At 31.5% G+C, this 12,905-nt stretch overlaps 1 protein-coding gene across 1 annotated transcript; it reads right to left on the reverse strand.

Moving 5' to 3' along the window:
* Positions 1–458: 458 nt before the first annotated feature.
* Positions 459–4,129, reverse strand: LOC145048551 (casein kinase 1-like protein 9). Its single transcript, XM_078997080.1, has 14 exons — positions 3,596–4,129; positions 3,434–3,474; positions 3,270–3,339; positions 3,019–3,167; positions 2,842–2,937; positions 2,677–2,747; positions 2,497–2,558; positions 2,336–2,399; positions 2,154–2,238; positions 1,722–1,848; positions 1,548–1,621; positions 1,381–1,441; positions 1,092–1,207; positions 459–948 (listed from the first exon to the last, which is right to left on the reverse strand). The coding sequence occupies exons 1-14, from the start codon at positions 3,669–3,671 to the stop codon at positions 670–672; spliced, it is 1,371 nt and encodes a 456-aa protein (XP_078853206.1). The 5' UTR covers positions 3,672–4,129; the 3' UTR covers positions 459–669.
* Between the last annotated feature and the right edge of the window lie 8,776 nt (positions 4,130–12,905).

Consider the following 12,905-nt stretch of genomic DNA (forward strand, 5'->3'; position numbering starts at 1 on the left):
AAAAATGATATGTAGTAAATTGATAAGCTAACCGGATGATATCAAATGACAAAAGGAAATGTTTAAAATGATGAGATTCTATAACTTTTTTTTGAACTATGTGGTGCAACAGAGAATGACATCCAATATGATAGTATGTCATAACACCCAACAGACCCGGGTTCAATCCCTCCCCGAAGAGATAACAACAACATCCTTAACAACTCAAACTCAAAGTTCCAACTTCAATGCATCTCCCCTCAAGTTAAGTGTATGATTCCACCTTGAGACTTGAAAGCACATATTATAGGGACGCAATTGCATATTCTATTCTTCCCGTTGGAGCATTACCATATTGAAAGCTAGGAAACGCTTTCGTGTCCAAGTCGGCAACCACCATTATCTCTATTGTTGATCATGGATGAGATAAAAAATTTGAAGGCGACCAATATTCACATCAAACAACACAAAACAATCGCTCTCGTAATCATCAATCACAATAAGCAAAATAATCGAAGAAATAACCACCAACACCATAGCATTCAAGTATAACCTTAGTGTTTATAACCATTACAAATACACAGACCCATCCAAATCAAATCCCCTAAAAATACAAAAGCAGAAAACCGAAAAACAGAAATCCTCCTGTTTTTTTTTTTTTTTTTTACAATAACGGTAATCTTTTACCTCTCACTTCCTGATTTGAAGAAACTCAAAGCTCCTAAGCGGATCCTCACGACCACCTTTAGCTGGACGAGAAAAGCCCGATGACTTGGCATCATAACCTAAACCAAACGATGCTCTTTGAGTAGCAGACGTACGTCCCCCAACACTTGACATGACACGGCTCGATGATTGCCCTTCAGTCGGTGTCTGTTCGCCCGACGAACTTGGTTTCGTGCCTGAGGCCGCAGCATATTTTGACGAGCTCCCGTTTCGAGAAGACCGCAATTTATCTGAATCAGGTTGCTGTAAACAAGAAAACGGTCAATGGTTCGAGTCTCAACAGAGCTACAGTGTAGGAGTTTCAATTTCAATGTGGATTAACCATGAAGATTATATATAAATTAACTCTTTTTGCATTCAAAGTACAAGCATGAAGATAATCTTACCACATCCTTTGAGGAAGTTATATCTTCGGAAGTCCGGTGTCTTGAAAAGTCGTAGCGGCCGCCGGTTGCTATATTTCTTCTTGGGAAGGCTTCTAGTGCACGGGAATCTTGACCGGCTGTTTAACAACACAAACAATTTTAAACGGTCATGTATGCGTGTCTTGTATACCAACAAGTATGGGTAAAGCGACCGAATTGGAAATTATATTTGTCTGTTGTATACATAAAGAGACTGAATAAACCGTCTGAATGAGACAAAATGTAAAAGCTATATAGCTAAAAGTAATACCCGACGTTCTTCCCTGCTTTTCCATAGATGATCCAGCATTTATCCCTGTGTTACCTGGAAGCTGCAAAAAACGACACCATATATCACTTCACACTCTTCAATACCAACATATATATATATATATATATATACACACACACACACACACACACACACACTATGCTTACCCGTGCTCTGGAGCTGGCACTGATTTGAGGATACTTCAATACTGTCCAATCAAAGACATAGTCAAACTGATAGCCTGCAAAACCAACATAAAACAGAAAGAAAATGATCAACAAACTTTGATCGATTGAGTTCTTGAAGATGAGTTAATATATAGAGAGATATGAAGGGATAACCTTCACGAATAAATAAGTCTCTGAAAAGCCTCTTGAGGTATGAATAGTCTGGTTTATCCTCGAATCTCAATGATCGACAATAGTGAAAGTATGATATAAACTCTGATGGATATGATTTGCATAGCACCTATCAAACATTTTTTTTGTAAATTTCAAGGACAACATATTGAAAAGCACAACGTACTTACATTTATTTGTGTATTATAGCATCTTGTGTTCACTTTTTTCTATTACAACATTGTACTTTCAAAACTTTTCTTACTGAGGCGCTGTATTTTGAAAAATCTACAATTATAGCATTGTACTTCTATTGTTTTCTTATTAAGACATTATACTAAGAAGATTTTGCTATATCATAGAAATGAAAATTGCTTTGAATGAAAATACGTTGCTATTTCTGGCACTTAGTACTATATATGTACATCACAATACCTCAATTGGAGTCAACATTTTCTTTTCACTAATCTTGTCATATTTCTGCTTCTTGTTTCCCGCTTTCAGTCCTTGCCATGGAAGGCTAACACAAAGACAATCATTAAAATTAAAGGGTAAAAATGTAAAACACAACTAAAACTAAACAACTTACAAAAATCCAACATTTTATTCGTGCTCACCTTCCTCTTATAAAATACATAAGAACATAACCAAGAGATTCCAAATCATCCCGCCTACTTTGTTCTACAAAATTCACAAAATGTTTCAATTTTTATAAACTATCAAAAAGATCAAACTTTTATACTCAAAACATTGAAGTTATAAATTATAAACCACTCACCAACTCCAAGGTGTGTGTTGACACTTGCATAACGAGCCGTGCCCGTGAGATTCTTGTTTTCCCTAACAAATGAGTTCCCAATCAAGATTAGACCCACCCATGTACCCGACCCGACCCGACCCGCCCCGCCCATTTGCCAATTAAACATTGCAACTTTCACGAGAGGAAAAGAGACATTACCTGTATGGTATGTGTTTATGAGTTTGAAGATCCCTATATTTTTTCGCGAGTCCAAAATCAATCGCGTACACCTGTCATAAAAAGGAGCATTAAAAGATTATTAAATTTTCATTCATTGAAGTGATACCGAGTCTGATGTCAATGGGACAAAATTTATTAAATTACCTGATTGGCTTTACGACCAAGGCCCATAAGAAAATTATCAGGCTTTAGGTCACGATGAAGGAAACCCCTTGCATGCATATACTCAACTCTATTTAACTGTGTAAGATTGTTAACATGATTGAATGAGAAACGATTTATCATTTATAAGAAAAAGGAATAACTTTTTTGAACACTTACTAGTTGATCTGCAAGCATTAGGACAGTTTTCAAGGAGAATTTTCTATTACAATAGTTGAAAAGGTCTTCAAGGCTTGGTCCAAGAAGGTCAATAACCATGATGTTATACTCCCCTTCAACACCAAACCATTTCAGGTTTGGTACTCCCGCTTCATTTCACAACACAAATAAATGAATTTAATCGATTCATTATAACTTGTAAGAAAAAATGATTCTTGAGATAAATGTATAAACTTTAGAGAAAAACTCACTTCCTCCTTGGAGGAGCCTATATATTTTTGATTCATAATGAAGTTGTGGATGCCTTGTCTTGACAGATTCCTATACGTCAAAATGTATTTTAATTTTCGTAACAGAAATTATGATAAGAACAATCATAAACACTAAAGAAATCATCACAGATGGAAGCTAATACCAGTTTAACAGCTACTTCTTCGCCGGTTTGAATATTAACACCTGCAATATCATCAAACGAGAGATATCAACAAAGGAAACATGCACGCATATGTATACGTATACGTGTATATATGTATATGGAGATAATGCCTAAAATCGATCTCCCAATTATTGATTATACCTAAAAAAAGTTCACCAAAGGAACCACTGCCAATTTTCCTACCAAGCTTAAACTTTCCACCAACAATATGATCCATAATTGTTTCTTCAAATTAACTTCAATCCCCACTCAGATCTATATATACGTAATCAGACCTTAATTAGGGTCCAAGAAAAGTTACCCAACTTAACAATTTCCTCAAAATTCGCCAAATCAATAGCCGATTATCATCCCATGCACCAAAAAGTGACGATTCCGAATTACATAAACAATAAAACGAACAAACCCTAATCGTAATTGCAATGAAAGCTACATTATCAATCTGCGAACCCTAATTCTTTAACACCCACTAAAATTTGGCACCATCATCAACGTTTGGCAATCAAGAATTACAGGGGTTCACCCTCTTCGCTGTGTTTTCTTGGGATGACGAACGAACGAAGATTGAGGAATTAGAGAACGGGAAAAAAACAAGATTTTATGAAATAACAATACGATTGATTTGTGATGCAGAGAGTAAAAATGCGATGAGAGAGAAACAGAATTATAAAAAAAACGGTATTTTTTATATGACTATAATGTGTGTATGTGTGTAAAGATTCAAGAAACGTGAAACGGAAGAAGAATGAGGGGAGAGAGAGAGGTGAAAAAGGAACGATGGATATGTAAGGAGGATGTTGAAGAAGAAAGAAAAGCAGGGGGTCAATGTTTTGCTTTTTCCTCTGTCTTTTCCCTTTTATTTTTACTTTTTGTCTCTATGCTTTTATTTGTCTACCCTTTCGTTTCTAATTACGGTCTTCCTCTCCAAACAATAGAGCCTAAATTTTGATAGAATAACCACTAAAATAACAAAATGGAAAGTCTCATGACATTTTTAGGAAATTATTATAAAATATCATTCATTGTAGGTGTGTTTGGTGAAGAGTTTTCATAAAAGTTGTTAGCTTCTAAAACTGAAACTAAAAAATTGTTCACGAGTACAAAACTAAAACTGTTATTTTAAATAAAAGATTTATAATTTAAAAACGAGAAAAATAATTTGGATGGTAATTATCTTTTTAACTTGTTCCAGTTTATTTTTTATATATATCTAACCATTTAACTTGTTTAATGTGTTCACATATTATCATTATCACCTGTTGACCATTTAACTTGTTTTTTTTATAAATTTCTTAAGATTTTTTATAATTTTATAGAATATTTTTATAATACGATGTTTTAAATTTGCTTATAATTTTTTTTTATGTTTTCATATAATTTTAATACAATTGTTTTTAAACCAAATATTTTATAAATGTTTTCAATTTTTCTTACATTTAACTTTTTTTTTTTTTTTTTTTTTTTGCATTTTCATACAATTTTTTAAAACTTTCATATAGTTATTTCTAAACTTTTTTTTTACAACATTTTTAAAATGTTTCACATATTTTGTATGACAATTTAATATTTTTTTTTATAACATTGTAAAAGACTTTCGTTAAATACTAGTTTAAAACGTTGTATTAAAAAAACTAAAATTTATAAACTTCTAATTAAAAAGTATTAAAAAAGTTGTAATAATTTTAAAACATTTACATTATATAGATTTTTTGGTTTTTTTATTTGCTAACTAATATTTTCTTTATATTTTTTAAAAGACCATCCATACTTATTGTTAAATATTTAATTTATTTAATTTTATCGTTATATATTATTTACTTTAAAAATATTGTATATACTTAAAAGAAACGGAAAAAAATTATAAGAGGCTATCAAAAATATTTCACTATATAAAAATATATTTATTAATTAAAAAATAAAGTTTAGAATTGATCAATACTTAATTAATATTTAGAAAATTATGAATATTTTAAAAATAACGTTTGAAAAAAATAATACAAACAAATATGAAAAATAAAATCGCTATTAAAAGTGGAGAAAATGACTTATCAAAGTAATTAACTTTTCATTTTGTTTAGATTTAGGCAATTTTTTATACACATTTGACCATTTAACTTGTTAATGTGTTTACATATTACCATTGTCACCTACTATAGTCGATGACAATATGTGAACATGTATAACAAATTAAATTGTCAAGTGTGTACAGAAATAAAGAAATTGCACAAAATATAAACAAAACGACAAAGATGATTACCCTGGTAAGTTATTTTCCCTTTAAAAATCACTACAAGTAATTTTTAAAAGTTTTAGTTTTTTCAATATTTTAAAATTTATTTATATAGTTTTTAAAAAATTAGCATCAAATCAAAATTAGCTCATTAATGGCATGATTTTCATCTTACCAAAGTCATTTAATGTTTAATTTTTTGTGTTATTGAAAATATTTAATAAAAAACCTGAAAATTAACATAATAAATCAAATTTTCGGATTTAAAAAAATCGATTTTATTTTTTAAAAAACACAAATTATTTTTTTTTTGAAATATGTATTTAAAAAATTTGAATATATATATATATATATATATATATATATATATATATATATATTAAATTGCAAATTTTTTAAAAACAATAGATTCAATAAAATCAGTAAAAAAGGTTGTAATACTAAAAAGAAAAAAAAAATTGTAATTCTTTCAACCAGAAAAATCAAAATTGTAGGTATATATATACATATATATATATATATATATATATATATATATATATATATATATATATATATATAGAGAGAGAGAGAGAGAGAGAGAGAGAGGTTCTAAAAAGTCCGTCATGGCGTGCCACGACTCCAAGGCTTGCATCTACCGTCAAACTTTGTCAAAACGCCGTCTTAACTCATATATATATATATATATATATATATATATATATATATATATATATATATATATATATGAATAATAGTTGAAATTACATATAAAAATATTATTTATATAGAAAATTGGCGCCTTAAGTCACGCCTTACAAACATCGTGACTCGCTATGGCTCAGAAAAGCTTGAGGTTTGACATTGCCGCCAAGTCACACTTTATGTTATTTAGAACCTTTATATGTGTATATATATATATATATATATATATATATATATATATATATATATATATATATATATATATGCATGTTTCTTATACTATAATGTTTGTAAATAAATCATTAAAAAAATTCATTTTTATTTATTAATCTATAAACATAATACAAAAAAAATCTAAAAAACAAAAAATGCTACAAATATTCAAAGTGTTATCATTTCTTGGTGTTAAGATTTCCACATTTTTCTTCAATTTATCACTTTTCACCTCTTCAATATTTTCCACAAATTCTTTCAAATATACAAAAATTTTAAAAAATGATTAATGCAAGAACATTCACAAAAATACATATGTATATATTATGATTCACATGTTATTATATCATGTAAGATTCACATGTGATTATATAATGTGATATTCACATATGATTGTATATTTTAATATTCAAATGTGAAATTCCCAAAAAAAAATTACAAAATAATTAACAAAGTATATTCACACAAATGCATTTGTGCATGTAGATGTAATTCACTTCGTGATTTGCATGTGAATTAAATATGATTCATATGTGAATCACATGTGATTTATATGTGAATCACATGTAAATATATGAGTTATATATGATTATATCATGTAAAATTCATGTGATTATATAATATAATAGACAAAACAGCAAGAATGATCTATGTAGTATGTCAAACTCACATGTTTTGTAATGATTTACATGCTTTGTGATACTAATTTATATTGAAAATATACTTTACATGCTAGTTGTTGTTTTATGATATGTGTATTATGCATTTATGGTGTATTTATGATGCTTATGATAATTGTGTGTTATATGATATAATGAGTTATGTTTGGGTTCAACGGGTAAAGAGACTTTTGCACTCCAAACACATTAAGAGTTTAAGGTGTTATAAAGTAAAAAGGCGTTGACACTTATAGATAATCTTCACATTAAAGAGTAATCTTTGGGTTAACTACCCTTAGGTTGGTACATGTGACACACTGATAAGAAAGGTCTTGTGTGATGTTCTTGTACCATTTTTTGTGTGTTAATGGTATCATGTTCACGATAGAGATGAAAAAGGCCTATGTTTTCGTGCATACGCCGTAATAGTACCATGTTCACAAAAGGGATGAAAAAAGCCCAATATCCGTGCATATGCCATAATAGTAACATGTTTATGGAGAGTGATGAAAAAGGTTCATGGTCCTATGCATGTACAATAAGAGTACCTTCCAGCCGTGATTTGACTAACATATGTGGTAGGAAATCCCAAAACCGTGTTGTCACAATGAGTAAAGGTAATCGTTTAAAGAAGTTAAACCTTATGAATAGTAAAGCTGGTAGGATTTAGATATAATTGGCCCAATATTTCCTTCACTTTGATAAATATGGTTTTTTTTTTCTAGGTAATATTTTTAAGTCAGGTTTGAAATTGGAGTTGCACACATGTTATTTGTATAAGCCCTTTACCACCTTTGTAAGCCAATTACATTAGGATCAGTGACATTCTTCTTTCACCGTCTTTATGAGCCAATTACATTTGTCCTCGTACATCGATTTCACCATTAATTTTCTATCTATTTTCTCTAATATTGATCCAGTGGAACCCACAAATCTCTTTCTTCATCGTCTCCCCTGGTTCTCCATTGTTACGTGTTTTGCCTCTGCTTCTTTCAGAAAAGCACTGCTCTGCTTATGATTCATCATCCAATCAAATTTTCGTAACCAGATTTTGTACTCTAGCATCTGGTTTTACCCAATTTGAATCACATTCGGCTAGTCCATCACTTTCCACCTCAACATGTTACTTAATCACCTCCTCTGCCAACAGCTCTGATTGTAAGTTCTCTTCATCTACCGTCTTCTTTTCTGAATCTACTCCACTTGGACCTACCTCTTCCAATCAGGCATCGAAATATGCCTTTTCTGCAGTCTGTGGGTTTTTGTAGATGCTAATATTGAGTTGTTATTCGTTGTAGCTTCTCTTTCAATCCTTGATTTTAGGTTTCTCAAGTTTCTTCCATCTTTGATTTTAGGTTAAAAGACGATTCGGTTTTTGATTTCATCGGTAGGTGATACATCCCCAAATCTCTTTGGGAAGAAAACGAGCCCTACAGGTGAAAAAAGTCGAACACCATAACTATCTATGGAGGTACCCCAACCCTTCAAATGATCAAGTAATTCTTTATGATTGTTTTATTCATATTTTGTTGATAGGAGTTGATGCCGAGAGGTGTTAATTCCCCTGTTCATGCTTTCAAATCTATTGGTGGGAAACCTATTGGAGTTTAATCAGTGAATGGTTCTCACATGTGGGACATTGATTGAATGAGTATATTGATTATGTTGGTTCATGTGTTAATTCAAGTATTTTAAAAATGGAATATTTCCTGCTAGCTTGTGTATTCATTTGTTTATCCATCTGTCTACCTTCATTGACTTTCATTGAACTTTTAGGCTGCAAAAAAAAGTATATGTAAGCCTTTTCGGAGATGATGCCAATGCAACTGTTTTATCATATATAGAAGTATGCTCATACATATGTTTGTTATCTGTTTTTATATTTTAGGAAAGTAAATTGATTTTGTTTACTTGTTTTTTATGGGTTATAAGTATAATTTTATGTTTACATGCACTTTATTAGATTCATGAGAATAACAGAATGTGTTAAAGCAACTCACAAGCATTTTTTGGATACAAGAAAATCTCCAAATTGCACTTACCATGTTTATGTTCATTTTGTACGGACAAGGACGCAAAGGTAATTTTATTGCTATTTTTCCAATATTAAAAAAGAAGCATCTGAAGCACAAGTTGCATGTCAACTAAGAATAATATATTTTATGAATTTATTTATTACTTTTATATAAATCTAACTTATACTAAGTTAATGTTTTTATGTTAGATAAAAAAGAACTGATGCTATGAGGCCACATCAATTTTTCAGGGGCAATAGTGGTCATTTTTACTGGAAATTAGAAGGATGTTCTGATAGACTTGGTATTCTCCTTCAAGGTTAGCTCTACTTCTGCATACATTTTATGAAGGTCTTTTTTAATAGTTTTTAATGCTAATACTTACATACATATATATATATATATATATATATATATATATATATATATATATATATATATATATATAGGAGTTGGGGATCTTTCAGATGAAACGGTTGATAAATGGCACTGAATACGATGTTAAACAATTGGATATGGTTGAAAAACATATAAATGGTTTGAGGTAACTTTCTTTTTTAATTATATTAAAGCGACCTATACTGCCATAATTGTTAAGATATTACAATGAAAGTACATTATCATTTCTTTTCATTTAACTTTTTTTTTCTACGCTACATCTTTTAGTGTAATGTAGCTTCGTATCGACATTTGTGATACAAATAAACTAAGTGGGTTAGGTTCGGAAACCTAGTAAGTACATAGGGTTTTCAACCCACAATAATAAGGTTATTATGGTTAATCATCAAACAATAAACCAAATTATTAATACCCATTATCTTCTTTATTCGTAAGTATCTTCCCTAAGAATAATCTATTCCTCATTATTTGTTTCTAAGGATTGTTTTAAGGAATATGCACGAAGTCCATCATTGCCAGGGTTTATAAAACAGACACTAAGTCCATAGTTGCCAGGGTTCATCTAACAGGTGTTAAGTTCATAGCTGCCAAGGTTTATCTCATTTATTGACAGTATTATTTTAGGGAGTCCACCCGCAATACATGTCAATGGGTTTTTAGAGTACACCGGGTGAACACATCGTTCACAACACCTACAGGTTGTGAAGCTGCTAGTGTTCCACTGGTCTGTTTAAAATAGTCTATGGTTGTCATTTATATTTTGCTATATGACGAGGCCATCGCTTGGGTTATCGCTTGGCTCATCGCTTCTCATTATCTTTTACCACTCATATATCATCGCTCATCATTCATTTCATATTTCATCTCTCGTCATTCGTCGCATCTTTTACCCATCATAATTATAAGTATAAAATGCATATATAATGTTTAAAACAGTTAATAGATTATATTTTTGTTCATCCAACATAGATATCAGGAACACAAATAATAGACACACATAGCATGTAATTTATATTAGATACTTCATATCTATGTGTAAGATGAAAGTAACTATGCACTCAGTTGTTAAAGTGATGATTCCAAACTCGGACAACGCTTTGCTTCTTAACAATATAATTTTCTTCGACGAAACCTAGTATTATTACCACTAGATTTTAGTCTAATATTTACGGTGACTGATTATTAGTCTTAGCATTATTATTATTATATAAGTGTTTAAATAATATTTTCCAACCACTATGTACAGACAGGGGCTATACATAAAACACCGGAGGGCAGGACCATTTTCGCATATAGCACTTCTGAAATCCAACAACCCTATGCGACCCTTTAAACCAGATTCCCGTACCACGAGTAGTTAAAAATATATTATAATGACACTTATATAAGTTATAATAATAGCCCAAATATTTATTATAAGTTCATAATAACAATACTAATTTTGCTAGGAGTTGGACTCTATAGGGGCAGAACTTCGTCGCTGAATCTTTCTAAGAAAGATTCTTGCAGCGCTTCAGCGCTCACCTTACTATACTAAAACTACAGAAAGAGAAGTCAAATCACGAGGGACCGAAAGGGAAAATGACATAAAAACCCTTAAAATTTCAAAAAAATGTTGGTTTTACCCTTTGAAGTTTTGTTGGGTTAATAAAGCCTCATGTTTGTGAGAATTTTGTTATTTATAGCTTTTATCAGGTCAAGCAGGTGACTTTGCTGACATGGCACAGTTAGGACCACATTGACCATCTTTCATATCCCTCTCCCTCTCACACACACTCTCTCTCTCTCTCTCCCTCTCTCTCTCTCTATTTTCTCTCTCTTAGCAGTCGAACCCCATCTCCATCACATTCACCTACAAATAGAAGGTGTTTTCTTCTTGAACACCATCTCTGTCTCCATCACTTACACACCTCCAAATCGAACACCATCAACTTTCTTCTTTGATTCAAACCTGCAAATTGAAGACTTTTCTTCTTGCTTCAGACCTGCAGATATAGACTCAAACAGCAGCCCATAACCACATGTTTATCGTCACATTCACCTACAAAGGGATAGGTTCTTTGAAAAAAAACCTCGCCCTAAAAGAAAACGTGAGGCATTAATGGATATAAAAAACATCCTGAATGTTCATCATGTTTCTCCCCCCACACCAGGTCTACTCACAATGAACTGAAGAACAGGATGCAAGTCTCTACAAGTCTTCGATTTCTCTCTAACTACAATGTTCATCGTCTCTACATCACTCCATGCTCCTCTGTTTTGTGATTTTTTTCTAACCCATCTTATCACCTCTATATTTACATGATCAAGAAAATGAAAATAAATTATCATCTATCACTTGAGCATTTCATTGAACACCTCATATGCACTTGAGCATTTCACAATAAATTAAACCTAAAATTGATAGAAATCCCAACATTAAGCCTTGTTCTGCGAGATCCATATACACATACACATACATCAAGAATCCAGTCCATGTTCATCGTGTCTTGTCGATTCCATTTAGAGTTAATGATCATCATGTCTTGATGAACGTGAAGAACTAACATATACTAATTGATCGGATGAAAACTAAAAGAGAGTGGAGAAAATGACGATGTTGGTTTCTTGATGTCATGAAAATTTGTTCTCCTGAAAAAATCACTCAAACACATCTTCAAGAACTTCAGGCTTCTCTTCCCCCTTCTTCTTTTTTCGTTTCTTTTCTTGAAAAGCTAGCTGGAGATCAAGAACAGAGCTTTAACATAAACGATTATGAAAAAACGAAACCCATATGAAAAAAAAAACTTTTTTTGAAGATTTTTGGCTTGGGAAATAGAAAGAGGCTTCTACTTGTTTGTGTTCTACACGGAGAGAAACCAGATGATAGAGAGGTAAGAGTGTGAAAATGGAGATAGGGGTAAAGGGACCCAATAATTTGGACATGGTAGCGGGCTAATAGAAGAAAACTAGTTCGTTAGCCCTAAAGATGAAGGTCTTGAAGGAAAAACTGAAAAATGCGCTCGAAGCTTTTAGTTTTACAAGCTTTGAGTTCTAGGTGAACATCCCCTATTCATCGTTTATCATCGATTGGTGAATAATTGTTGAGAAGGGGATGAATAGAGTATGTTTGGTTTTGTTGTTTGACCCTTTACCCTGTTGGATTAGTGTCTAAGTCCATAACTATTTTGGTATGTACTTGACCCGATGGTGCATGGTCATTTTGGGTTGCCTTCACCAAAGCAACTTAATAGGATGAATTATGGAGAGTA

This window comes from Lactuca saligna, chromosome 5, assembly GCF_052625555.1.
Source record: "Lactuca saligna cultivar CGN05327 chromosome 5, ASM5262555v1, whole genome shotgun sequence".
Lineage (NCBI taxonomy): Eukaryota > Viridiplantae > Streptophyta > Magnoliopsida > Asterales > Asteraceae > Lactuca > Lactuca saligna.